Below are 25,747 nucleotides of genomic sequence, written 5' to 3' on the forward strand. Positions count from 1 at the left end.
TAATGTGTTGACTTTCTTTTTCATGATCTAATTCTATCTTTTTTTCCCTATCCAGCATGTAAGAGAGATTGTCCATCTTCTCTTAACTCATAAGGCAAATCCTAATACCTTGTGGAGTGGCCATTCACCACTTTCCCTGGCAATTGCCAGTGGGAATGACTTGGTGAGCATCATCTAATTCCTTCTTTCTTTATAAACTAGTTAATTTAGTTTTTCTTAGTTTAGTTTCTTCCCCGACAGGAGCCCAGACGGCTTATGTGTTGGAGTGACCCATGTTTATTTCCAGTGAAAGTATCTAAGTTTACTTTTTTTTCCAAACCTATGGACATAACCTGAATTTCCCCCTATATTAATTGGGGATTTCTCTTTATGGATTGGTGGCTATGAGCTTAGCAGGATTGAAAAATGAAAATCCATCTATATGGATCATGAGAACATCCAGTTACACTATGGGATACCCTGAAAATGTTACAAAGAACATAAACCATCATGCTTCTGGGTCTGAGTCAAGCACTAACTGATGGGGTTAGGAAGAATCTTTCTCTACAAACACGTTATTCTCTAACTGTCCACCAAGTTACTACTTGTACCTTCTGACGCATCTAATGCTGGCCACTATCAGAGACTTGACAGTGGAATAGATGGCTCACTGGCGTGATCCAATAATGCAGTTCCTATTTAAAATAGTTTGGTTTGAAATGATCAAAACTACTAACATTTGAAAATGCTGTACTGAGCATATCCTTTATAAAATTTCCATATAGATGCACTATCTGGTCATTAATAGCTTTGGAAATAAGCACTTTTAAGAACTGCTTAAGAGAGAACATTTCAGCCACTGTATAGAGTATGCCTCTTGACCTGGATCTCTCACTTCCTCATCTTCTCCCATTAATGTGTGATTGAACCTGGAAGAGTTAGAATTATAATTGCCCATGCTGTGGGACTGTGTGCCTCCAAAATGCAGTCTAGCTGACTCACTGGAGGTCTGAATGTGGTTTTGTGAGTACCACACTAGTGCTACTAAAATCTGCTGTTGTTGAAGTGTACATGTATTAATTTTGCATTTAATAAAGGTAATAGGGCAAAACTTAAAAAATCCCATAGTTGCTCCTGGAGGTGTACACTGATGCAGTCTTTTTGCCTTATTTTCTCTGTTAATAAAATAAACTGTTAGTTGCAATGGCCAGTAAATGAAAAGGGGAAGGATTTTAGATTTTAATATAAAGTTTTGAATAACTTTGCGAAAGGAATGAATTTAGGTTTTACTGTATTAAAGAGATCTACCGATTTTCTTAGTATAAAAGGGGCTAAAGCTGGTCCTGAAGCACCATGTAAGAAATGCTCATCTGAAGAAGATTGCTTGGCTTTACTTGAGTTGACTTTTTTTAATTAAATGCACAAAGAAATGCTAAGAAAGTTAATGAAAAGTAAGTATTTGATTTGGTTAGCATCCTTTAGCTCAGTGGTTCTCAGCCTGTGGCCTGGGGGCTAAAAGTGGCCCACGGGGGCTTTCAGAGAGGCCTGCCTCTCCCCTCCCGCTGGCTGCAGAAGGGAGCTGCTGCCTAAGGACCCAGGCGGAGTGCATTGCTGCAGGGCTAGAAGACTGGTGCAGACTCTGCTGCAGCCAAGGGGATGGGAGACCAGCACTCCCATCCCCCTGGCTGTAGCAGGGAGCATGGGAAAGTGCTCCGCCTAGGTCCCTAGGTACTGGGGTCCGTGCTGGAGCCAGAGGGAGGGGAGCACTGATCTTCCGTACCCCTGGCTGCAGAAGGGAGTCATTGCTTAGGGACCCAGGTGGAGCCCATGGGGCTACAGGACACATGTGGTTTCCCTGCTGCAGCCAGGGACACGGGAGAGCAGTGAGGAGGCAGCCTCCTTGCAGAACTCCTTCTGTCTGGCTGCAATGGGGGTGGGGGGGAAGGGAAGTGGGAGGCCAGGCCCTGCTGGTGGAGACTGGTGGCTCTTCAGGGTTGTAAAATGATATCTGTGGCACTCAAGCCAAAAAGGTTGGGAACCACTGCTTTAGCTATTTCCAAGTACAATGGTCACACCCCCCTCTCTGTCTGTATGATATTTGTTTGTACTGTAATTATAATCTTGGCTAATATTGTACTGAATCCACTTGTTGATAGCTTGTTAGCTGTGTTGTTGTGGTGGTAAGGTTCATGTAATGACCTACATAGCTCTTGGAAGTGGACTCAAGACCTTTGGTACATTACCTGGTTGTAAAGCATTGTGCACAATCTATAATACTAAATACATTAAGAATAGCAGTGTTAACTCACCCACATTGCATGTGGGCAATATTTTTCATTACTTCTTAGCCTAGTAAATGTAAATCCAAATGCAGTACTACTTTGTGCAGTGTAGCTAAATTCTCAGAGAGGGAAAGTGTGTAGAGAATCAGACTGGTAGACTCAGTAGGTAACTTTGATTTAGGCACACTAGGAATAATGGGGTACTTAATGTAATTAGAGCAGAATGGATAATGGATTTCTCAGGTTGGGGGCTGAACTGAACCGAAAAGAGTGTTTCAAACAACTGAAAATGAATTTTTGTTTTAATTTTTGATTAATCTATTTTGGTTGTGTGGTACCCCTTTTTGTGTGACTTTTTTAAAAAAAAATTAGCCAAATTAGACATCCAAGTGCCATGTTTTGAATCAAAAAGTCAAAATTAAATGTTTTTAAATGGTTGAAACAGAATGTCTTGGGTCTTTCAAAGAAAGATTTTTCCATCTGAAACTATTTGTTGAATTTGGAATTTGACTAATAGCTTTGGGGCCATTTTTGGTGAAAAAAGAATTAATTAAAAATCGTTTGCCCAGCTGTAAATGTAATTATAGCTTACAAACAAAGGAAAAGAAACATGATTGATTTCAGAAGCAAGAAGCCAGAGAATATCAAGTTAAGGTTATCTATTCAAATAAGCAGGACCTAATGAGAGTGGTAAAGTAACAGGTAGAAGTAGTATTGGAAACACTGACTTTTGAGGGAGCTGTAGGGTTTTTGAGGACCCAAGGAGAACAGTTGAGATCCCAGAAGATTAAAAAAGAACTAATCTAGGCCTCAGTCCTGCAGTTGGCTTTGTGTGAGCAGATTCCTTTGATTGCAGGAGCCCCATTGACTTTGGTGAAGCTCCTTGTGGACACAAGGAACCATTTATTTATTATTATTTATTTATCTATCCTAATTCCCGTCTTTAAATAAAAGGAAATTAGGTGATCTAGGGAATTATAGAGTAACAAATTTAACTGCAATACGACTAGTAGACTAGAAGACTTCCAGTCCATGCAATACAACTTCTAGTCCATGCAATACAACTGCTAGGCCAATTGATACAGTTGAATAGAAGGGGTGGTTAGAGTCTTTTGGCGTAGAAAAAACTCTGTTCTGGGCTAATAACGGCTGCCGTTGGGGTTAAAATAACAGAATTCAGTCTCATGTTTGAAACACCTGAAGTCTAAGTCATGGAGTTTTAGAAACCTATCAGGTTATAATTTCTGGTGCAGTAATGGCCTGATAAGCCACAGATATACAGCCTGTACAGTTTCCTATTTTTATGGTAGTGCACAGGCTTTGTATTTTAGAAAAGCATAACAGCAGGTGCCTTTTTTTAACATTGCTCTTCAATATGGATCTATGATTTTTATCATGCTGAAATGCAATACAAAGCAAGTGCACGAATTATTCTCACGAACCAATATATTTAGATGTTATTACTTTATGCCTTGAAGTTACTGTAAAATATTTGCATGCATTCCAGGAGTATGATTTTAAACACTGTAAAGTACGGTTACAGCTGTAGTTGCGCATTTTGGATCTCACAGTCCTGCTGCAAAACTGTCGAAGAAGACATTCATTCATTCATTTCTCATCTTTACCTATGCCTGTTGGCAGGCAGTGACGGAGCTCTTAGCATATGGAGCTGACCCCAATCTTCAATTAAGCAAAGGCTTAGGTAGTGCCCTTTGTGCTGCTGTCAACACTACGTATGAACAGAAGAGGGCCATCGCAAACAGGATTTCACTGGTAAGAAAACATGTTTTTAACTTTTGTTTTCCAATTAACTTTTTCAGCAGGTGTGTTTGAATTCTGGTTCTTTTTTGTGGTTCAGTTGTCTCTCCTGGTAACCTTCAGTGGTGCAGTTTTTTTCTTGGTAACTCAGTGATTCAGCTGTGTTCTCTGTCAGCTCCTTTTGTTTCTCTATCTGAGTCTGTGCTGAGAAAATGAACTATGCTGGAAAACACGTTTTAATTAGGATGATGTACTTGCCTACTGTAGACAGAGACAAGTCATATTTGAAATATGGTAGGTGATTGTGGTTAACCTTAGAGTCCCCTCCCACATTCAGCATTCACCGCAAGTAACTTCCATTTTTTTAAATGCAGCTATCCTAGTCACGCCAAGGTGAAAATTGTGTTTAACACTGTCACTAAAATCATGTTAGTTAACGTGGTGCATTTTCCCAGTGTGGACAAGGCCCATGAGAATGTTAGACTTTATCTTGGGGATTTTCCTCAATTCTAGACAACAGCATAGCTGCACCAGTGCAGACCCAGAGTTAGGAAGGGCAGCTGCAATCTGCATCCATTGAGCTTACTCCAGTTTCAAGCAGAGGTAAATTCAAGTGGTGCAAATCACTGCTTGGAACAAATTTCTGATGTAGACAAGGGAAAGAGGTTAGTTTTGTCCTTTGATGGTGATTGCTTTTTGTGCTTCCTTAGGTGGAGGGGGAAAACAAGGGGAAGCTAACCAAATAAAACAAGAACTTGGGAAGTGACTCACCCACATTTGACACTTCTGAAACTCTACACAAATCTGCAACTACACAGAATTCTACTTGTATATCATTCACTGTGTTTCTTATTCCTTCTTCTCTAGCAGGAATTCCATCTTTTTGCTGTCCGTCTCTCTAGCAATCACAATTGTTTGATATCCTAATAATTTTTACGGCAGCCAGTCATCGTATCACAAGCAGGATTGACTTCTGGTGGGCAATAAAAATGCAGGAGCAGATGAACTGCGGGCTTCTTTGATTCCCTTGAATTTCATACGAAACTAATGCAAACCATAGTCTTGGTGTAGCCCTGATCAGCGTGTCTGGAAATGTATATATTTTATTGTGGGTTGTTCTACCTGAAATAACATATTGTAACCTTCAAAATTACCAATAAACAGAATGAAAAAGAGTTCCCATAGGTACCTGAACAGAATTGGTGATTGGGTCAGATTGAAAATCAGGGCCATGATTCCTTTGGAAGTGTAAGAATTGCCTGCATGGGTGCTGGAATTTTTCACATGCAAAATCCACCTGGACATGTGAAAACTCATCATTAGAGTGTTTCACCTGCACACACAGGTGTTTATCTGAGGAAAGCACAAACTAAGTTGTATTCTTACCAAGTTGTCTGTGCACAAGTAGAGACCAGGAGCCGGTGACCAGTCCTTTCAGTTTAATTATAACAGGAGATCACAATATGGTTGACTGTCCTTCCATTTATAATGTTTTTCAGTTTTGTTCTGCATTTTGTTTTTCTTTCTCCAGATTGATAAACTAATTGAGGCTGGTGCAGATATGTTGATGCCAATTACTCTCAGCCAAGGGAGGAGAACTGCAGTGGGAACTGTAGTAGACTATGCATATTATAAATATTTTCAGGTATCTCTTCAACTACTTGAACTTAAAATGAATGTTAATATTGATCATGTCCTTCAGATTCACAAACACAAGCAACCAGATTTTCTAATTCTGCACCTGTCACTTTGGCAGGGATAGATGCTAAAAGCACCAGCAGACTCTCTTTTGTTCACTTGTCTTGGGACTCATTCGATTCTCCACTAAACTTTCACCTACATAAGGGTGACCGAGGTCTAAAAGCCCTAATAGTTCTGATGCAGGAGGGAAATAATTTGGTCACACTTTATAAACCACTTATAAATGGAATCTTATATAAAGAGTTAATAAATGATTGATAGATGTATGCATGTTACAGACATGAGAAGTATATATTATCAATGATGAGAAGCATATCAGTAGAAGGTGTTATAGATGGTTATAAACTATGACTGTAGGCAACTTATTGACTGTTGAACTTTACAAGAAGCTAGAACAATGGATTAATCATTAAACATATATTAATAATTTATTAACCCTTTATGAAAAGAACCTTATCATAAAGTGTGACTAATTATTTGCCAGATTCAGAAATTCTGCTTTCTTTGGGCTTATTTGCTTTAAGAGCTGCTGATGCTTCCTGGAAATCTTTGAGACAATTTCTCTTTAGAAACTATTCTGGCTGGGGATCATCAGAGTTTCATAGAGTTTAAGGCTGGAAGGGACTATTAGATGATCTAGCCTGACTTCTCGCATATCTCAGAGCATTAAATTTCACCTCTGTTGAGCCCAATGACTTCAGTTAAACTAAAGCTTTTTAGTCATCAGGACAGACTGAGGTGCCACCAAATGCCCCTGTAATGGCAGCAAATTATTTAGGTGAAACATGTCTGCATGATCTTAGTACACAATCCACACCCCATGCTGCAGAGGAAGGCAAAAAAAAAACAAAAAACCAGACCCAGGGAAAATTGCTTCCTGACCCCAAATCTGGTGGAAGACACAGCAGCCAGGCACCTGAGACAGAGGATTCTCTGTACCACCTCAAAGCACTGATCTGGTTCTGCTGCTTACCCTTCCTCTGAGAGAGTCCTGGTCAATCAGAAGAATAGCTGCTAATAAAATTGGTCAAGCTATTAAATGTGACTTTAAAAAAAAATGGTACGTTCCAGTTTTGGTCCACTGTGCTGTATAACAATGGCAGGTGTTCTGAGAGGTAAGGGGATGGTGTTGAAACGGTTAGTATTGAGCAGAGTTGACACAGTACTGTACATTATTATGTCCATGTTGGGCACCCCTTCATCTGGTTAGGGTTTACTTCCTGCTACAAATGATATGGAAGCACATATTTGCCATGTTAGATTTCTGTTCTCTGCATCTAATTGTGTATTAACTCATTGGGTGTTGCAGGATAAGAAGATAGCACATACTCCATACCATGCATTATTGCCACCGGAACGGGAGATTTTCAATGCGCGTAGGGAGCTGCTTGAATACATTAGTGACCGGCTTCGTGAGTGTGTTGTCTTGAAAGAAGGAGAATGGGAAAGAGAAGAACTTCGAAAATCCAGGAAATGTGAGCTCAGGCTAAGCCTCCAGTCTGTGTAAATGTTGGATAATGGTATATGGGGATTTACATTTGTGGGTTTCCATGCTATGGATTAGACTATAGCCCTCTAATGATGAATGTGTTCGTCTATAATGCCTTTCATATAGGGATCCTGGTGCTTTATGAAATCCAATTGCCCTTCTAGAGTAAGTAGGTGCTATTCTCTTTTTATAGTTAGGGACACACCTAAGTACACTGGGGTTAAGTGATTTGCTCAAGGTACTGCTCCAATCTGTGGCAGTGCCAGGCATAGAACCTACATCTCACCCTGATACCTATGTTTCAAGCACAAATATAATCATGCCTCTAGCAAATACCTAAAATTTGATAAGTGAATTTTAGTGTGGGATTGTTACCTTCTGCAATTCACATAACCTGAAATGCTTCTTCGAGTGCTTGCTCATGTTGATTCTGTTCTAGGTGTGTGTGCACACCTCCGTGCACAGTTACTGGAATTTTTTTTCCTTAGCAGTATCCATAGGACCAGCTCTGGCACCCCCTGGAGCCCCGCGCACATGTTGCAGTATATCAGGTGCCACGGGCCCTACGCCCCCTCAGTTCCTTCTTTCTGCCTCTGACAGTTGCTGGAATGGTAGTGTTTGCTACCACAAGTGCTTCAGTTGTTTTCCTTAAGTAGTCATTAGTTAGTTTTAGCATTGTTATTATTAGTTAAGTACTGTAAATAGTTAGTAGTTAAGTTTTAGTCCCCTTAGGGACCTTTGCCTGGGAACAGTGCATGCCCTGGTCTCTGGGTTTCAAGCCCTGCATCTCCTGCAGCAAACCCTTCCCATTTAGTGACCCCCACGACGGTTGTTTAAAGTGTCTGGGGGAATCACATAAGAAGAACAAGGGTAAAATTTGTAAGGCATTCAGGCTAAGGACTTGGAAGGAGAGAGAAATCTGCCTGAAGGCCTTACTAATGGAGGCAGCGCTGAGACGAGCCACAGAGCCATCCCGCTCCACCTCGGTGCTGAGCACCATGTTGGTGCAGAGTGCCCCGCCGGCACCAGTTCCACTGCAGCACCAGTCCTCCTCTTCTCCATCAAGGAAGAGACAGGAGAAACAGTGCTCATCACGGCATAGGTCCCCGAGGGTGCATTCCCGGTCCTCGTCTCTGGGACGATCCGTAGGGATCCAGTGTCATCATCAGAAACGGTCTCTGATGTCACCATGGTACTGATCCCAGGACCGAGGGTTTCACGTTCAGAGGGATGGCACCGATCCTGCTCCACGTCTCGCAGACATTTGCCGGCTGGGAGTTGGCACTGATCCTAATTCCTGGCACCAAGGAGTTTGCCCGTACCTGCGCAGCACAGAACCCGGTCACAGGTGCTGGAGTTTTCACCTAGGAATGATCAGTGACATTCAAGTAGAAGTAGAAGTGGGTGGCAGCCTAGGCAGCAGTGACCATGAGATGGTCGAGTTCAGGATCCTGACAAAAGGAAGAAAGGAGAACAGCAGGATACGAACCATGGACTTCAGAAAAGCAGACTTTGACTCCCTCAGGGAGCTGATGGACAGAATCCCCGGGAGGCTAACAGAGGGGGAAAGGAATCCAAGAGAGCTGGCTATATTTTAAAGAAACCTTACTGAGGGTGCAGGAACAAACCATCCCGATGTGCAGTAAGAATAGCAAATATGGTAGGTGCACAGCTTGGCTTAACAAAGAAGTATTTGGTGAACTTAAACACAAAAAAGAAGCTTACAAGAAGTGGAAGCTTGGTCAGATGACTAGGGAGGATTATAAAAAGACTGCTCAAACATGCAGGAATGAAATCAGGAAGGTCAAAGCGCAATTGGAGTTGCAGCTAGCAAGGGACGTGAAAGGGAACAAGAAGAGTTCCTACGGGTATGTTACCAACAAGTGGAAGATTAGGGAAAGTGCGGGCCCCTTACAGAATGGGGTAGGCAACCTAGTGACAGAGCATGTGGAGAAAGCTGAGGTACTCAATGCCTTTTTTGCCTCTGTCTTCACACAAGGTCAGCTCCCAGACTACTGCACTGGGCATCACAGAATGGGGAGGAGGTGAACATCCCTCAGTGCTGAAGGAACAGGTTCAGGACTATTTAGAAAGATGGAACATACACAAGTCCATGGGGCCAGATGCAATGCATCCAAGGGTGCTGGGGGAGTTGGCTGATGTGATTTCAGAGCCATTGGCTATTATCTCTGAAAGCTCGTGGCAATTGGGGGAGGTCCCTGATGATTGGAAAAAGACAAATATAGTGCCCATCTTCAAGAAAAGGAAGAAAGAGGGTCCAGGGAATTACAGACCAGTCAGCCTCACCTCAATCCCTGGAAAAATTATGGAGCAGGCCCTCAAGGAATCCATTTTAAGGCATTTGGAAGAGAGGAAGATGATCAGAAATAGTCAACATGGATTCACCAAGGGCAAGTCATGCCTGACCACACCTGATTACCTTCTATGAAGAGATGACTAGCTCTGTGGATGTGGGGAAAGCAGTGGATGTGATATACCTTGACTTTAGGAAAGCTTTTGATACAGTCTCCCAGAGTATTCTTATCAGCAAGTTAAAGTAGTATAGGTTGGATGAATAGACTATAAAATGGATAGAGAGCTGGCTATATCGTTGGACTCAACGGGTTAGTGACCAATGCCTCCATGTCTAGCTGGCAGCCGGTAACAAGCGGAGCGCGCCAGGGGTCGGGCCTGGGGCCGGTTTTGTTCAACATCTTCATTAATGATCTGGAGGATGGGGTAGATTGCACCCTCAGCAAGTTTGCAGATGACACTCAGCTAGTGGGAGTGATAGATACCCTGGAAGGTAGGGATAGGATACAGAATGACCTAGACAAATTGGAGGATTGGGCCAAAAGAAATCTGATGAGATTCAGCAAGAACAAGTGCAGAGTCCTCCACTTAAGACAGAAGAATCCCATGCACAGCTACATACTGGGAACCGACGAGCTAGGCAGCAGTTCTGCAGAAAAGGACCTGTGGGGGTTATAGTGGATAAGAAGCTGGATGAGAGTCAGGAATGTGCCCTGGTTGCCAAGAAGGCTAATAGGATGTTGGGCTACATTAATAGGAGCATTACCAGCAAATCGAGGGAAATGATTATTCCCCTCTATTCGGCATTGGTGAGGCCACATTTGCAGTATTGTGTCCAGTTTTGGGCCTCCCGCTACAAAAAGGATATGGACAAATTGGAGAGAGTCCAGCGGAGGGCAACAAAAATGATTGGGGGCTGGAGCACAAGACTTATAAGGAGAGGCTGAGGGAACTAGGCTTGTTTAGTCTGCAAAAGAGAAGAATGAGGGGGGATTTGATAGCAGCCTTTAACTACCTGAAAGGGGGTTCCAGGGAGGATGGAGCTTGTCTGTTCTCAATGGTAGTAGATGACAGAACAAGGAGGAATGGTCTCAAATTGCAGTGGTTCAGCTCCTGGTTGGCCTCAGGACCAGTGGCCAGCACATTGTCCATATTGGAGCCCCTGAGGGTTTCCGGTGGCCCCAGGACCATACTTCTATAGGTTCTCTGGCAGGCAATCCATGCCGGCGGGCTCATGGTTCGGTGTTGGAGGAGAATTCTGACCCCCAAGAAGGGACATCTGCATCAGCCCCTGTGCAACAGGAAGAGATGCTGCCACCTCCCGTGCCAACGCAATCGTCTTCCTCATCCCCAGACAAAGCAGTGATGACAGGGCCATCTGTCCCGCTGGATGATTTTCAGGCCTATCAATAGCTTCTTAAGAGGGTGGCCTCGAATTTAGGCTTGGAGGTGGAGGAGCTCAAGGAGATCTCGGACAACCTCTTCAATGTGCTGGCAGCTCTGGCGCCAGCCTGGGTCGCCCTGCTTGTATACGAAGAGATGCTTAAGGTGGTTAAAGCCCTGTGGTAGACACCATCGTCCTTGCCACCAATTTCAAAAAGAGCAGGGAAAAAATACTTCTTTCTCGCCAAGGGCTTCGAGTACTCGTTCACACACCCAACCCCGGGTTCTCTAGTAGTGGCGGCCACCAATGAGCGAGACAGGCAAGGTCAGCCTAGATCGACTCCCAAAAATAAGGACAATAAGAAATTGGACTTATTTGGGAGAGAAGTTTATTCAACAGCAAGTCTGCAATTTTGTATTGCAAACCAACAAGTGTTGCTGGGCAGGTACAATTACAACCTTTGGGACTCCTCAAGTGCTTCGGGGAGACCCTGCCCCAAGAGCAGGCACCTGACTTCCCCACCATCCTAGAGGAAGGTAGAACGGTGGCCAGAACAGCTCTATAAGCAGCCTTGGATGCGGCAGATTCGGCGGGGCGATCCATGGCCTCTGCTATCTGCATAGGCCGGTGCTCATGGCTGCAGTCCTCCGGTCTGTCCCAAGAGGTACAACAGTCCATACAGGACCTCCCCTTTGATGGGAACGCTCTGTTTTCGGACCAGCCTGATGCTAAGCTCCATGGTCTGAAGGACTGGAGGGCCATGCTGCACTCCTTGGGCCTTTAGACACCTCAAGTCTTGAGGCGGCAGTTCTGTCACTAGCAGCAGCAGCAGCTTAGGTACAAGACCCCACACTTTGGCCCCTCTAGAAGAAAGGACAAAGATAGAAATTTTAGGAGACACCGATCGACTGTGGCTTCTGCTTCAGCTACCCAACCGATGCCTGCCAGGCACTTGAACAGTCAGCACCAATCCTTTTGAAGGTACACCTGAGGACGGCGCTCCAGTCCTTGGAGCGGGATCCTCCCTCCCGTCCATTCCTCAACCACCTCGCCCCCTTCCTATCAGAATGGGCCAGAATAACGTTGGACCGTTGGTTCCTTGGCATCATTTCAGCAGGATATGTCCTATGGTTTTCTTCCCCCCCTCCTCACAACCCTCCCTCCCCGTCCCTCTTCAGGGACCACTCTCATGAGCACCTTCTCATGCAAGAGGTGGGGAGTCTTCTCAGACAGGGGACTATTGAGGAAGTTGCACCAGACATGAAGGGGAAAGGTTTTTACTCCTGGTACTTCATCATCCCCAAGGTGAGGAGGAGTCTCAGGCCCATTCTACACCTGCGTTGTCTCAACAAATACCTCAAGAGCCTGAAGTTCCACATGGTCTCCCTAGCCTTCATCATCCCTTCCTTGGATCCAGGAGACTGGTACCCTTTACCTAAAGGACACGTACTTCAACATCACAAACTTCCCTGGTCACAGGCGTTTTCTCTGCTTCATGATGGCTCATTCCCACTGCCAGTTTACGACTTTACCCTTTGGCCTCTTTTCTGCCCCGAGGGTGTTTACAAAGTGCCTGACCGTGGTGGCTGCACACCTAAGGTTCCAGGGCATGCAGATCTACAAATACGTGGACAACTATCTGATCACGGGCAGGTCCCAGTCTCTGGTCCAGAGCAGCCTAGATCTTGTATGCGTCAACTGCCACTGTCTGGGCCTATTAATGAACGAACAAAAGTCAACATTATACCGGTACATAGTTTATTGGAGCAGTTCTCGACTCCACTCAGGCCAGGGCTTTCCTACCTCAGCCTCGTTTCAAAGCCATGTCCAGCCTCATTGCACGCTTTCACACGTGTCCCCTCACAACAGCCAGGACTTGTCAGCAGCTGCTGGGCCATATGACAGCTTGCACATGCATGGTGAAGTTTGCACCCTGAGGGCTCAAGCTGTTCCAGACATGTCTGGCTTCGACACATGCCCCAAACAGACACTCCCTGGACTGAGTGGTCGCGGTTCCTGCCCTCATCCTGTCCTCACTGGGCTGGTGGCAAGACCCCCCGTTCAGTAATGCAGATTATGCTGTTTGAGGAGCTAGCCTCCTCAATCACTCTGGTGTCAGATGTGTCAGACTTGGGGTAAGGGGGCCCATATTAGCTCCAAACAACACTCAGGGGATTTGGTCTCAGGAAGAGTGGAAGATGCACATAAATGTAAGGGAGCTCAGGGCGATATGCCTGGCTTACGGGGTGTTCCTTCCCTTCATCTCAGGCAAGATAGTACAGGGGTTCTGATGGACAATACTGCCGCAATGTACTATATCAATAGGCGGGGGTGGAGGGGGCTTGCTCCACCGGCTCTATGCCAGGAGGCAGTGTGTCTCTAGAACCTTGCAGTGTTCTCCTCATAGCCTCCCATCTCCTGGGCATCAAGAACGACACAGCGGACCACCTCAGCTGGTCCTTTTTACCCCGACATGAGTGGTTGCTCCACCCGAGGGCAGCCCATATGATCTTCCAGAGGTGGGGTTCTTCCCAAGTGGACCTTCTTGTTTCCAAGCTGAACATGAAGTGTCACCAGTTCTGCTCGATTCGCGGGCTTGATATGGGATTACTGTTTGACACCTTTCTCCTCCAGCGGACAGGAGTTCTGATGTACGCATTCCCACCCATACCATTAATACACAGTCATGTTGATGATCAAGAGGGAGGATAGATATTATCCTGATTGCACCGGTGTGGCCCTGCCAGCATTGGTTCAGCATGCTGCTGGAACTGTTAGTCACTTCCCACTCCCCGCTAGAATTGCCCTATTGGCACGATCTCCCTTCCGAGGACTGGGGTCAGCTCCTCCACCCGGATCTGGAGTCTCTGCACCTGATGGCGTGGAGACTGCATGGCTGAACCCTGAAGAACAGGCATGTTCATCACGGGTTCAGCAGATCCTGATGGGCAGCAGAAAACTTTTCACTAGGGTTTCATACCTTGCCAAGTGGAGAAGGTTCACCTGCTGGGCAGCGTCCCAAGGAATTCCACCTGAACAGTCATCGATTCAGGCTATTCTAGATTACTTGCTGCACCTTAAGCTTGAAGGCCTAGCTATTGCTTCATTTAAGGTTCACCTGGTGGCCATCTCCGCATTTCACCCTCCAATACAAGGGAAATCAGTGTTTTCCCCACTCTGATGGTTAGGGTCCTGAAAGGGGTAGAGAGGCTCTGCCCTCAAGTTTGAGACCTGTTACCCCCCCCTGGGATCTGAACCTAGTTCTGTCCAGGCTCACAGCGCCTCCCTTCGAGCCTTTGGCTCCCTGTCCATTGTTGTTGCTCTCCTGGAAGGTGTCCTTCTTATTAGCGATTACCTCAGCAAGAAGGGTATCTGAGATTAGGGTACTTATCTCAGGGCCACCGTACATGATCTTCTATAAGGACCAGGTCCAGTTGTGGCCTCATCCTGCTTTCTTACCCAAGGTAGTGTCTCAGTTTCATAACAACCAGGATTTATTTTATTTCTTCCAGTGTTCTGTCCCAAACACATGGCTCAGAAGAGGAACGGAGGTGGCACACGCTTGATGTTAGGCATGCCTTAGCATTCTATGTCGAATGGACTAAATTGTTCCGAAAGGCCACGCAACTTTTTGTTGCGGTGGCGGATAGGATGAAAGGCTTACCTGTCTCCTCCCAGCAAATTTCCTCTTGGATAACTTCCTGCATCAAGTTTTGTTACGAGCAGGCGAATGTGCCTCTGCCAGGGATCGTCACAGCCCATTTCACCAGAGCGCAAGCTTCCTTGGTGGCCTTTCTGGCTCAGGTACCTGTGCAGGACATCTGTAGGGCTGCCATTTTGTCATCGGTGCACATCTTTACGTCCCACTAAGCCATCGTTCAACAGGCATGGGATGACACCAGCTTCGGCAGAGTGGTGCTGCGAACAGCTCATATGTGAGCTCTGGACCCGCCTCCAAGGTACTGCTTATGAGTTACCTAGAATGGAATCGACATGAGCAAGCACTGGAAGAAGAAAAGACAGTTACTTACCATGTAACTGTTGTTCTTTGAGATGTGTTGCTCCTGTCCATTCCATTACCTGCTCCTGTCCCCTCTCTTGGAGTTGATGGCAAGAAGGAACTGAGGGGGCATAGGGCCAGTGATGCCTGTATACCATGACGTGCGCGGGGCTCCAGAGGGTGACAGAGCCAGCCCTACGGGTACTGCTAAGGGAAAAAAATCCCAGTAACTCTGCACGGAGGCGCGCACACACCTAGAATGGAATGGACATGAGCAACACATCTTGAAGAACAACAGTTACAAGGCAAGTAACCATCTTTTCTATGGCTTGTGTTATGCAGGAGTTCAGACTAAATAATCATAATGGTCCCTTCTGGCTTTAAAAATCTCTTAACTTCTCTGTACCTTGGTTTCCCCATGTGTAGATTGGGAATATATTGCCAACCTTTGAAGTTCTTATCTCAAAATATTTTAATTTGAAAATCTGAAACAAGCCCCTCTCTTGTTTCTAGGGGTCAGTGAAAATCAGCAATATCAGCCTGTCAGCATCACAAGCATTCATAGTTCTCATCCCACTGAATCCCAGCAGGTGACACTAGTCTTTAAGATGTTTTACAGACCCACAATGAAGGATATCCAAAATATGGAGCAGGACACTGAACATTACTTAGGATATTTTATAATTGTACAATACAGTGTTTTCTGTAACTTCCATTTCAGGAAGAAACTGTTCTGGGATCTATAATAATCAGTGGGCCAGGAATAAGACGTTGATAAATGGGTACAGTTGTCACATAACCACACCGGAGGGCTCATGCAGTTTTAATGGAAGTGGACCTAGTGAACAGCATGCTTATTCACAGACTCTAACAGTGTGTGGTCTAATTTTCTCTTTTGTATGTTGGTACAGTGGATGCAAGTCCTCGTGCTCCCTCAGCTAGAAGGAAACGTGTGGACAAGCATGCTACAGTAATGCTAGAAGGGGAGGAAGTGAGGTACGATAAAGATGCTGCACACAAACACTTATAATTCTTAGCCAAAAATATGATTTCATAGCTCTGCCTCACCTAGACCACTGTCAGCACCCGCCCTTCTCTGGCCTCTCAGACTTTCCCCTCACTTCATCAATATGTCCACTTTTCAACAGCTAGAATTGTCTTCTCCGCCGGCTCTGATGGTATCAATCCTTCCCCCATCCCAAGTCCCTTCACAAGCACCATGTCTGTCTCTGCATAAAGGTCAGGGTTCTCATCCTGACTGGATGTACCCATGAGCTTTAAGATGCTTCATACCAGCTGGCCTAAGAGAGCTTACAAATGCACATGATAGACTTCAGAGTGCAGACCTTGTAAACTCCGTGTCAGTAAATGGTAAACAAAGAGCTCCCCGTATCCATATAAGTATATATATAAGTTGGAATAACCATAAAATTTCTTTTCCATGTATTTTGAACAGGGCATAGCCTTAGTACCTTGGTGATGTTGAAGCCAGACAAATTCAGACTAGAAATAAGCTTCATTTTTAATAGTGAAGGTAATTAACTACTGCAGGGGTGGCCAATCAAGCTGATCCGTCAATTTCTGCGGCAGCTTGTCAATTTCACTTTTCCCCTCCTCTCTTACTCTCCCCCGAAATCTGATCCTCAATTTCAGGGGCAGCTTGTCAATTTCACTTTGGCCCCAAAATTGAGGGATCAGCCTGAATTTTCGGTGGAGGGTAAGGTAAATGTGGCTCTTTGTGGTATCTATAGTTTTTTTTGGGCTCTTCATCAGTTTCGGCAAAAATTTCACTCTTGCTTTTACTCTGCCTCGCCCATTATCAAAATTCCAGTTGCCAAACTTTTAGTACTGGTGACCATGCACAAGACAAAAAGAACACAGCTCGACTTTCAGATTCAAGCTACGTTTGTAGGACTAGCAGTTGAAAAAAGTCCTCGTTCTTTCTTTTGTGGTGACCACTGCACTGTTCCATTTATGGGATGCAGCCTTCCCTCCACTCTTTGACTTGCAAGTGAAACTCCCTCGAGTGAGAATGTTCAAAGGCCGCCACAAGGAAAAAAGGAGCAGCACTCACTAGTAACTGTATTGCCTCAGTGTATTCACAGTTTTCACCCACTAATCCTCTCTTAGGCTATGTCTACACTGCCACTTATGTCGGTGCAATTTATGTCGTGCAGGGGTGTGACAGAACACCCCCCTGAGCTACGTAAGTTACACCGACATAAGCTTCTCCCTCTGACATAGCTACTACCGCTCATTGGGGGTGGTTTAATTATGTTGATGGGATAGCTGTCTCCCACTGGCATAGACTGGCTACATGAAAGATCTTACAGTGACACAGCTGCATCGGTACCGTGGCACTCTCTCTAGTGTAGAAGTGGCCTTACTCGGAATTTTGTTCTCTTAGCGACTCAGGGGGGAGAGGAGGGGCTAGTGAAAGGAACTGAGAGCTTGTCTTCACTGAGTTATAACCTGAGTATTGCCTCTAACTCAAGTCCCATCCACACACAAACCATAACTTGAGTGTGATGGTGTTTGTAACGCTGGTTGGCTGCGTGGCCCATCAGGGTGTATAGGCTGAGGTTTGCATTAGCATAACTGATTAGCAGCTAACATAGCCACTCTTTAGTGGCGATGCAGGCTAGTGCCATTTGAGTGCCACTGGTCCCCCACTCTTCCACAATTCTCCCTGTGTGCGCAGAAAGGACAGACTAATTCTCCCACAATTCTCTGGGACTTCATAGCTCAGTGAAGCATAAAGAACCATGGGAAGTGCCCCCAAATATCTTAGTGCCAGTGAGGCACTAAGAAGTTATTAGAAGAGTAACTCATGTCTGGATAACTGCAATGAAGCCATATCCTGAGGGGTTCTAGTCTTGGCTCTGAATGTGTGGTGCCATGAGAGGGTGCAGTCCCAGTGATCACTGGTTCTCTAGAAAGTTCTCAAGCTCATGTGGCATTGGGGTCATATTGGAAATGGTGACTCTGCGAAGGCCACATGCTCTGGAAGAACCGTAGTTCCCGGTAAGTAACTTTTCCTTACTTATTTTCAGTGATCCCATATTTGCTGCTGTTTATAATTAAAGCTGCATGAATTGTTAGTAGATAGATAATATATGCAGTGAATTATCCATAAACAGGCTGATTCTCTCTTCGAGAGTTGCTCATATGCATTCCATTTAGGTGAGTGCGCGCCCCGTGCACGAGCCTGCGGAAAACTTTTCTGCCCTAGCAACCCAGCGGTCGGTCTCGGCGCCCCCTGGAGTGGCGCGCGTATAGCGCGGTATATAGGACGCCACCGACCGCGCGGGTCCCCAGTTCCTTCTTTCCGCCAGTGACGGTCAGTGGAACGTCTGCCCCTTGCCTCTTTAGCAAGTAGCAACCTATTTTACTCGTGTATATAAGTTTTTTTATTGTTTTATAGTGTGAATAGTTAGAGTAGTATAGTGTATATAGTTAGCCCCTAAGGGGCTCCCTTAGGAGCCATGCCTGGCTCCACCGGGTTTAAACCTTGTGCGGCTTGCGGTAAGGTGTTCTCCGTCAGCGACCCCCATGACCGCTGTCTTCGGTGCCTCGGAGAACAACACCGCAAGGACAAGTGCCGCATATGTAAGGCTTTCAAGCCGCGGACCCAAAAGGACAGAGACGCTCGCCTCCGGGCGATCTTGATGGAGACGGCACTTCGTCCCGACTCCGAGCCGTCCAGATCACCCACGGCACCGAGCGTCTCGTCGATCCGGAGCGCACCACCGGTACCGACAACACCATTGGTACCGTCTAAACCGGTACCGAAGAAAAGAAACGGCCAGCGGCTGCACCTATGGACTCCTCCCTGCGACCGGTACAGCAGGGAGTGATACAGGAGATGCCCCAGCCACGTGCCGTTGAATCTGTCCCGGCACCGGCATCTCCTCGTAGAGAGCCTCCCCCGACCCCGAGGGGTGGGGGAGCGCCTCTACAAGGGCCGTCGACGCCGGAGGCGTTCACAGCGGCACGAGCCCTCATGGCCCTGCCTACGCCTCCATCCCCCCCTCGGCCGAGGGCATCGGGGATAGCGTCTCGGGGTAAGCCCGCGCTGGGCTACCCCGGTGGGAGGTCGAGACAGGACTCGGTGTCTCCCCCCAGACGGTCGGGGAGAGGGAGAGCAACATCCTCCCCCCCCAGCTCCGACCGCGAGTCGTCGAGCTCCTCCAGAGAACGGCACCGCAGCTGTTCTGGAGGTTCCCGGGCAAGCTCCGCGTCCGATCTGAGACCTTCGGAGCCCCGGCGCCGCTCAGCACGGCGGGGAAAGACCCGGACGTCGGAGCCACGGCACCGCTCCCGTTCGTCTTCGGGCTCTCGGCACCGCTCACCGGCTACGGTGCCGAGACAGGCTACAGATGGTTCCCGATCAGCGGAACGCAGTCCGGTGCGGATCCCGGCGCCCTCACCACGGCACCGGTCTCGATCCCCGGCATCGCGTACGGAGAGGCAACGGGACACTCCATCACGCCGGGCTCGCTCGCGCACCCGGACTCCGAGCCCATTCCCGGACGCTCCCACAAAGGCACCGAGGGCTCAACAGCGGTACCGGCGCTCTCCCAGCCCGGTACACCCGAAAGCTTCAGGGCATATATCTCGCCCTCACCGCACCTCTCGATCCCCGGTACCGAAAGACACTACACGGCACCGGACTCGATCGAGGTCGCCAGCTCCCTCTCCACCGCGGTGTCCGGCGTCGAGACAAAGGCGTTCGGGGAGCTCGGTACCGAGAGAAAGCCGGTACCATCAAGCTGCGCGGGCCCGCTCCCGCAGCCCGACGCATAGCCATCGGCACCGGGAGCGATCTACATCTCGCTCCCGTACTCCCAAACGAGCCTCGGTACCGGATGCCTCGGCACCGCACATCTCTACGGTGCCGCACCCGCCCACGGGGAATCGGCGCTCCAGGAGCCCTAGGGTTCACGCCAAGCGCCATCATAAGTCGCGGAGGTACTCCTCCTCGTCCAGCTCGTCTCCCCGGCGATCCAAGCGTCGTCACCGCTCTCCGGCATCCCACAGCCCTTCTCCTGTTAAAGGGCACTACAAGAGGAGCCGGAGATCTCCGAGTCCGGCTCATCCATCTGGGCCGGCCTACCCGGCACCGGGACCGGTACCGGCGTGGGGGCAAGGCCCCTGGCAGTGGCCTTATTGGGGTCCCTGGCCGCCTCAGACAATTCAGGGCACAGGGTCACTCCCCTCCTCCTCCAAACCTCAACCGCCCCCCCATCACAGGGGGCACAGCAGGAGGAGCCGCCCCAAGAAGGGGATCATTCGTCGGACTACGAGTCTGATCCTCTGGAAGGGCCCTCTACAGGCCCATTGTTGCAGTCTTCCTCCTCCTCTCCCCCTGATACAACATCTAGGGATCGGAGGACTCCTTTGCCTGATTTCAAGGCACACCAAGAGCTCCTTAAGCGTCTGGCGGAGAACCTCAAAATAGACCTCAGGGAGCTCTCGGAGGAGGAGGACCCTATATTTGGTCTCCCAGCCTCGGCGGGGCCCTCTAGGGTGGCACTCCCAGTGCACGACCGGGTACTCAGACTGGTCAAGCCCATATGGGAGACCCCTGCTTTGGTAGCTCCAACCTCTAAGACCGCGGAGCGAAAGTACTACGTACCGCAGCAGGGGTTTGAGTACCTCTACAACCACCCAGCCCCGGGCACCTTAGTGGTGGACGCTGTTAATCAGAGGGAGCGCCAAGGTGCCCAGGCTAGTACTCCCAAAAATAAAGACTATAAGAAATTAGATCTTTTTGGGAGGAAGGTGTACTCTACCGCGGCCCTTCAGCTCCGTATAGCGAACCACCAAGCACTTTTGGGGCGCTATAATTTGAATCTCTGGGCTTCTCTCCAGAGATTTACGTCGGCCCTTCCCCCAGATCTAGCGCAGGACTTCACCACCGTCCTCCAGGAAGGGTCAACGGTAGGGGGCGCTACAATCCAGTCCGCTAGTGATGCGACAGACGCGGCGGGTAGGGCCATGGCGTCCGGCATCGTTATGCGCCGGTCGTCTTGGTTACAGTCATCTGGACTCTCCACCGAGGTGCAACAGGCCATTCAAGATCTGCCCTTTGAGGGCACAGGCCTGTTCTCCGCCAAAACAGATGACAAACTGCACGCCCTAAAAGACTCTCGTGCCACCCTGCGATCCTTAGGGCTTTACATGCCGCAGACGACGAGGCGCCAGGGCAGACAGCAGCCCCAGAGGCAGCAACAACAACAGCCCGCTCCTAGGCTGCCCCCCCGCCAGACCCAGCCTCGACGAACCGGGGACCGTTTCCGGCAGAACAGCCGCCGGAATCGCCCCGGGCCGGCCAAGAGCTCCCAATCCGGGCCGCGCAAGAATGGCAAGCGCCCTTTTTGATGGGACGCTCGGGAGCGGCACCTCTGCCATTCTAACGACCCCAAGGGTCGACCAGGATCTCACCCTACCCTTCAAAGACAGACTTCGCCCCTTCCTCCGAGAGTGGCGAGGCATAACCTCGGACCGCTGGGTGTTAAGTGTGGTGCGGAGGGGTTACGCCTTACAGCTCTCGGCCTTCCCACCGGACTCTCCCCCTACCCCGTCCCTCTTCAGGGACCCCTCTCACGAGCAACTCCTCCTTCAGGAGGTCCGCTCCCTGCTCCGCCTAGGGGCAGTAGAGGAAGTCCCACCTATGGAAAGGGGCAGGGGGTTTTATTCCCGGTATTTCCTTATTCCCAAGGCAAAGGGGGCCTCCGGCCCATTCTGGACCTCCGCCGCCTCAACAGGTTCATCAGGCGGCTCAAGTTCCACATGGTCTCCCTCGCCTCCATCATTCCCACATTAGATCCTGGAGATTGGTATGCCGCTCTCGACTTGAAAGACGCATATTTCCACGTGTCTATCCTCCCTGGCCACAGACGTTTCCTACGGTTTATGGTAGCTGGTGGCCACTACCAGTTTACAGCCCTCCCCTTTGGCCTTTCTTCAGCGCCCAGGGTCTTCACCAAGTGTATAGCGGTGGTGGCGGCCTACCTGAGGCGCAAAGGGGTCCAGATCTTCCCCTATCTGGACGATTGGTTACTTCGGGGAAGATCCAGACTCCATGTCACAAACAGTTTAGCCCTAACGTGCGCAACATGCAACAGACTGGGGCTGCTCATAAACGAGCAGAAATCCACGCTGACCCCAGTACAGCGCATAGAATTTATTGGGGCCACTCTAGACGCAGTACAGGCCAGGGCCTTCCTTCCACTAGCTCGCTTCCAAGCCATGACTGCCATCATACTCGAGTTACAGACATTTCCTACAACAACAGCCAGGCGCTGCCTGCAGCTGTTGGGGCACATGGCGGCATGCACATACGTGGTCAGACTGGCTCGCCTCAGACTCAGGCCTCTGCAGGGCTGGTTAGCATCAGTATATGCCCCAGCCAGACACTCTCTGGGCAGGGTAGTCACCGTCCCACCCCAGGTCCTAACGTCACTGAACTGGTGGACAGACCAGAGACAAGTAATGGAAGGAGTCCCATTCTCGGACCTGATCCCCTCTGTAACATTGATCACAGATGCCTCCGATATCGGGTGGGGGGCTCACATTACCCACAGCCTGAGTACTCAAGGTCAGTGGTCAATGCAAGACAGACTGCTCCATATAAACATTCGGGAACTCCGAGCAGTCCTTCTCGCTTGCAAGGTTTTTCTCCGCTTTCTCAGGGGGCGGGTGATACAAGTCCTTACGGACAACACCGCCACGATGTTTTACATCAACAGACAAGGCGGGGCGCGTTCCTCGAACCTGTGTCGCGAGGCGCTACAACTATGGGACCTTGCGGTGAGAAACGACTTCCACTTGGTGGCATCTCACCTACCAGGGGTGAGGAACGACGAGGCAGACCGCCTCAGCAAGTCGTTTTTTCCCCGCCACGAATGGTCACTTCCTGGGGAGATTACAGCGTTTCTCTTCCGCAAGTGGGGAGTTCCCCATCTGGACCTCTTTGCCACGCGACAGAACGCGAAATGCCCACTATTCTGCTCCCTGCGAGGGCGAGAACAGAACTCAATTTCGGACGCGTTCCTGATAGACTGGTCGGGGCCACTTCTCTATGCTTTTCCACCGACCCCACTGCTCCCCAGGGTACTCTTGAAAGTCAAGAGGGACAGAGCGGACATCATCCTGATCGCACCGGCATGGCCGAGACAGCACTGGTACAGTATGCTGCTCGACCTTTCCATCGCCGCACCGATCCTGCTCCCGAGACGATACGATCTCCTCTCCCAGGAACAGGGTCGCCTGCTCCACCCAGACTTGGACTCCCTCCACCTGACGGCATGGAGGCTCCATGGTTGACAGAAGGAGAGAGGGCTTGTTCCGCACAAGTCCAAAGCGTCCTGCTGGGGAGCAAGAAACCTTCCACCCAGTGGTTTATCGGGCAAAGTGGAAACGCTTCACTTACTGGGCACAGTCACGTGGTATTTTGCCTCTGGACTCAACTATCCAGGCTATATTAGACTACCTCCTCCATCTGAAGATGCAGGGCCTTGCCCTGGCCTCCTTAAGAGTGCATCTGGCGGCCATCTCGGCCTTCCATTGCCCAGTGGAGGGGAGGTCTATATTCTCCCACCCGATGTCCATCAGGTTTCTCAAGGGAATAGAGAGGCTTTTCCCACAAGTTCGTGATCCCCTGCCTCTCTGGGACTTAAACCTAGTTCTCACTATCCTCACAGGTCCCCCCTTTGAGCCTATGGCTACATGCCCTCTTCTAGTCCTATCATGGAAGGTAGCCTTCCTCGTAGCCATTACATCGGCTAGGAGGGTCTCCGAGCTAAGAGCCCTAACCTCAGACCCTCCTTACACAGTATTTTTCAAAGATAAAGTGCGACTGAGACCCCACCCGGCCTTCCTCCCTAAGGTGGTGTCCCAGTTTCATTATAATCAGGATATTTTCCTCCCCGTGTTCTTTCCCAAACCACACGGATCGGAGGAGGAGCGGAGATGGCACTCACTGGATGTCAGGCGAGCCTTAGCCTTCTATATAGACCGGACTAAGCCGTTCCGGAAGTCCACGCAGCTCTTCGTCGCAGTGGCGGACCGCATGAAAGGCTCACCTGTCTCCACCCAGTGCATCTCCTCCTGGATCACCACCTGCATCCGCACCTATTACGAGATGGCGAAGGTACCACTCCCGGGACCGATTACAGCGCACTCTACCAGGGCCCAAGCCACCTCGGCGGCTTTCCTGGAACGAGTGCCCCTACAGGATATCTGCAGAGCTGCAACCTGGTCATCGGTCCATACCTTCACATCTCATTATGCCATCGTGCAACAAGCAAGAGAGGATGCAGCAGTTGGCAGAGCCGTGCTGAGAAGGGCTTCACGCCACTGACTCCTTCCCGCCGCCAAAGGTATGGCTATGTAATCACCTAAATGGAATGCATATGAGCAACTCTCGAAGGGAGAAAACAGGGTTGCTTACCAGTAACTGTTGTTCTTCGAGATGTGTTGCTCATATCCATTCCAAACCCACCCTCCGTCCCCGCTGTCGGAGTCGGCAGAAAGAAGGGACTGGGGACCCGCGCGGTCGGTGGCGTCCTATATACCGCGCTATACGCGCGCCACTCCAGGGGGCGCCGAGACCGACCGCTGGGTTGCTAGGGCAGAAAAGTTTTCCGCAGGCTCGTGCACGGGGCGCGCACTCACCTAAATGGAATGGATATGAGCAACACATCTCGAAGAACAACAGTTACTGGTAAGTAACCCTGTTTTTCCTTTTACAGCTTTGTTATGCAAACATATTTCAGCCAAAGGATGGCTTGCAATCTATTGGTTGTTTCTCTGTATGCAAAAGAGTGCGGTGGCTTAGCCCCCAATCTCAGTTGATGTACGTGTGTAAACCACTAGTGATTGTGTGTCACCCACCCCTACTGAGCTCGATCAACACATGCTGCAAGTCTGCTATGGAGCCCACTTACAGAGCCTGATTCTTTATTTCACACTGTAGAGACTTGTGCTTTTAGCTACGGAAGTGCCGGTTCAGTCCCCCCCTGAGTGTCGGCCAAGATAGAGCTCCTCACACGCTTGATTCTGTTTGTGACTCATTGAAAGACCATTTTATCACTTGTCATGCGGTTGTCAGAATGCACATCTCTCCTGAGAACAGCACACACTTTATAAGGTCATTCCAATAGAACCAGGAAATAAATACTACCTGTTCTCTCTCTCTCTGTGAGAGAGGGCTGCAATCAGATTGTCAGTTATCTTCTCTGAGATAAAACAAGCTATGGGACTCTAATGAGGCCTGTTTTAGAAAAAGCATAAATTAAAAATATAAACCCCTTTAATCATCGACCCTTTCAATTTTTTGTATTGAAGGCAAGCACCATATTTCCATCTTTACATGATGTTTTAATTCCAGTATTATCTCTCTTTTATTTTTAAAGCAGTGTAATCCATGACACTGTTAAATTTACATTCTACATCTGTGATTTACTTCAATAACTAGAGGCCAGGTGATTTCCTTGTGCATCAGAAACACTGCACAAATAGGGTAGAAAACTCCATGACTTGAAAATCAGTTTTCTAAACAGGTTGTCCAAAAAGGAGGTTTGAGGATGCACTGGGTTAGTGGGAGGGGGACAAGGCCTCAACAACCTTGTAGATCATGGAGTGCTTCCTGGAGGGGATTCTGCACTCCAATCTGTAGGTACGGTTGGTATCTCCCCTTTACAGCTTCCCTACATCTTGACTCTGCTGGAAGGGAGCTAGGAATTGCAGATACAGACAACTGAACTGAAGATACAGGGCTAGATTTTCTTATTAGTTAGGTATATAATTTATGTGGCTAATTAGGTTATTTGCAC

The 25,747-nt window shown here is 48.5% G+C and overlaps 1 protein-coding gene across 5 annotated transcripts in view; it reads left to right on the plus strand.

Annotated features, from left to right (window-relative positions):
• The window catches only part of ANKMY1 (ankyrin repeat and MYND domain containing 1), an 84,621-nt gene that overhangs the window by 30,393 nt on the left and 28,481 nt on the right, over nt 1-25,747 (plus strand). For all 5 annotated transcript variants that reach the window (XM_067538892.1, XM_067538893.1, XM_067538891.1 and 2 more), the window contains exons 11-15: nt 56-163; nt 3,903-4,034; nt 5,551-5,664; nt 7,030-7,195; nt 15,818-15,902. In XM_067538892.1, coding sequence (XP_067394993.1) covers nt 56-163; nt 3,903-4,034; nt 5,551-5,664; nt 7,030-7,195; nt 15,818-15,902 — 605 coding nt within the window. The remainder of the gene's footprint in view (nt 1-55; nt 164-3,902; nt 4,035-5,550; nt 5,665-7,029; nt 7,196-15,817; nt 15,903-25,747) is intronic.

This window comes from Emydura macquarii, unplaced genomic scaffold, assembly GCF_026122565.2.
Source record: "Emydura macquarii macquarii isolate MOO-44397 ecotype Brisbane River unplaced genomic scaffold, CSIRO-AGI_Emac_v2 contig_499, whole genome shotgun sequence".
NCBI lineage: Eukaryota > Metazoa > Chordata > Testudines > Chelidae > Emydura > Emydura macquarii.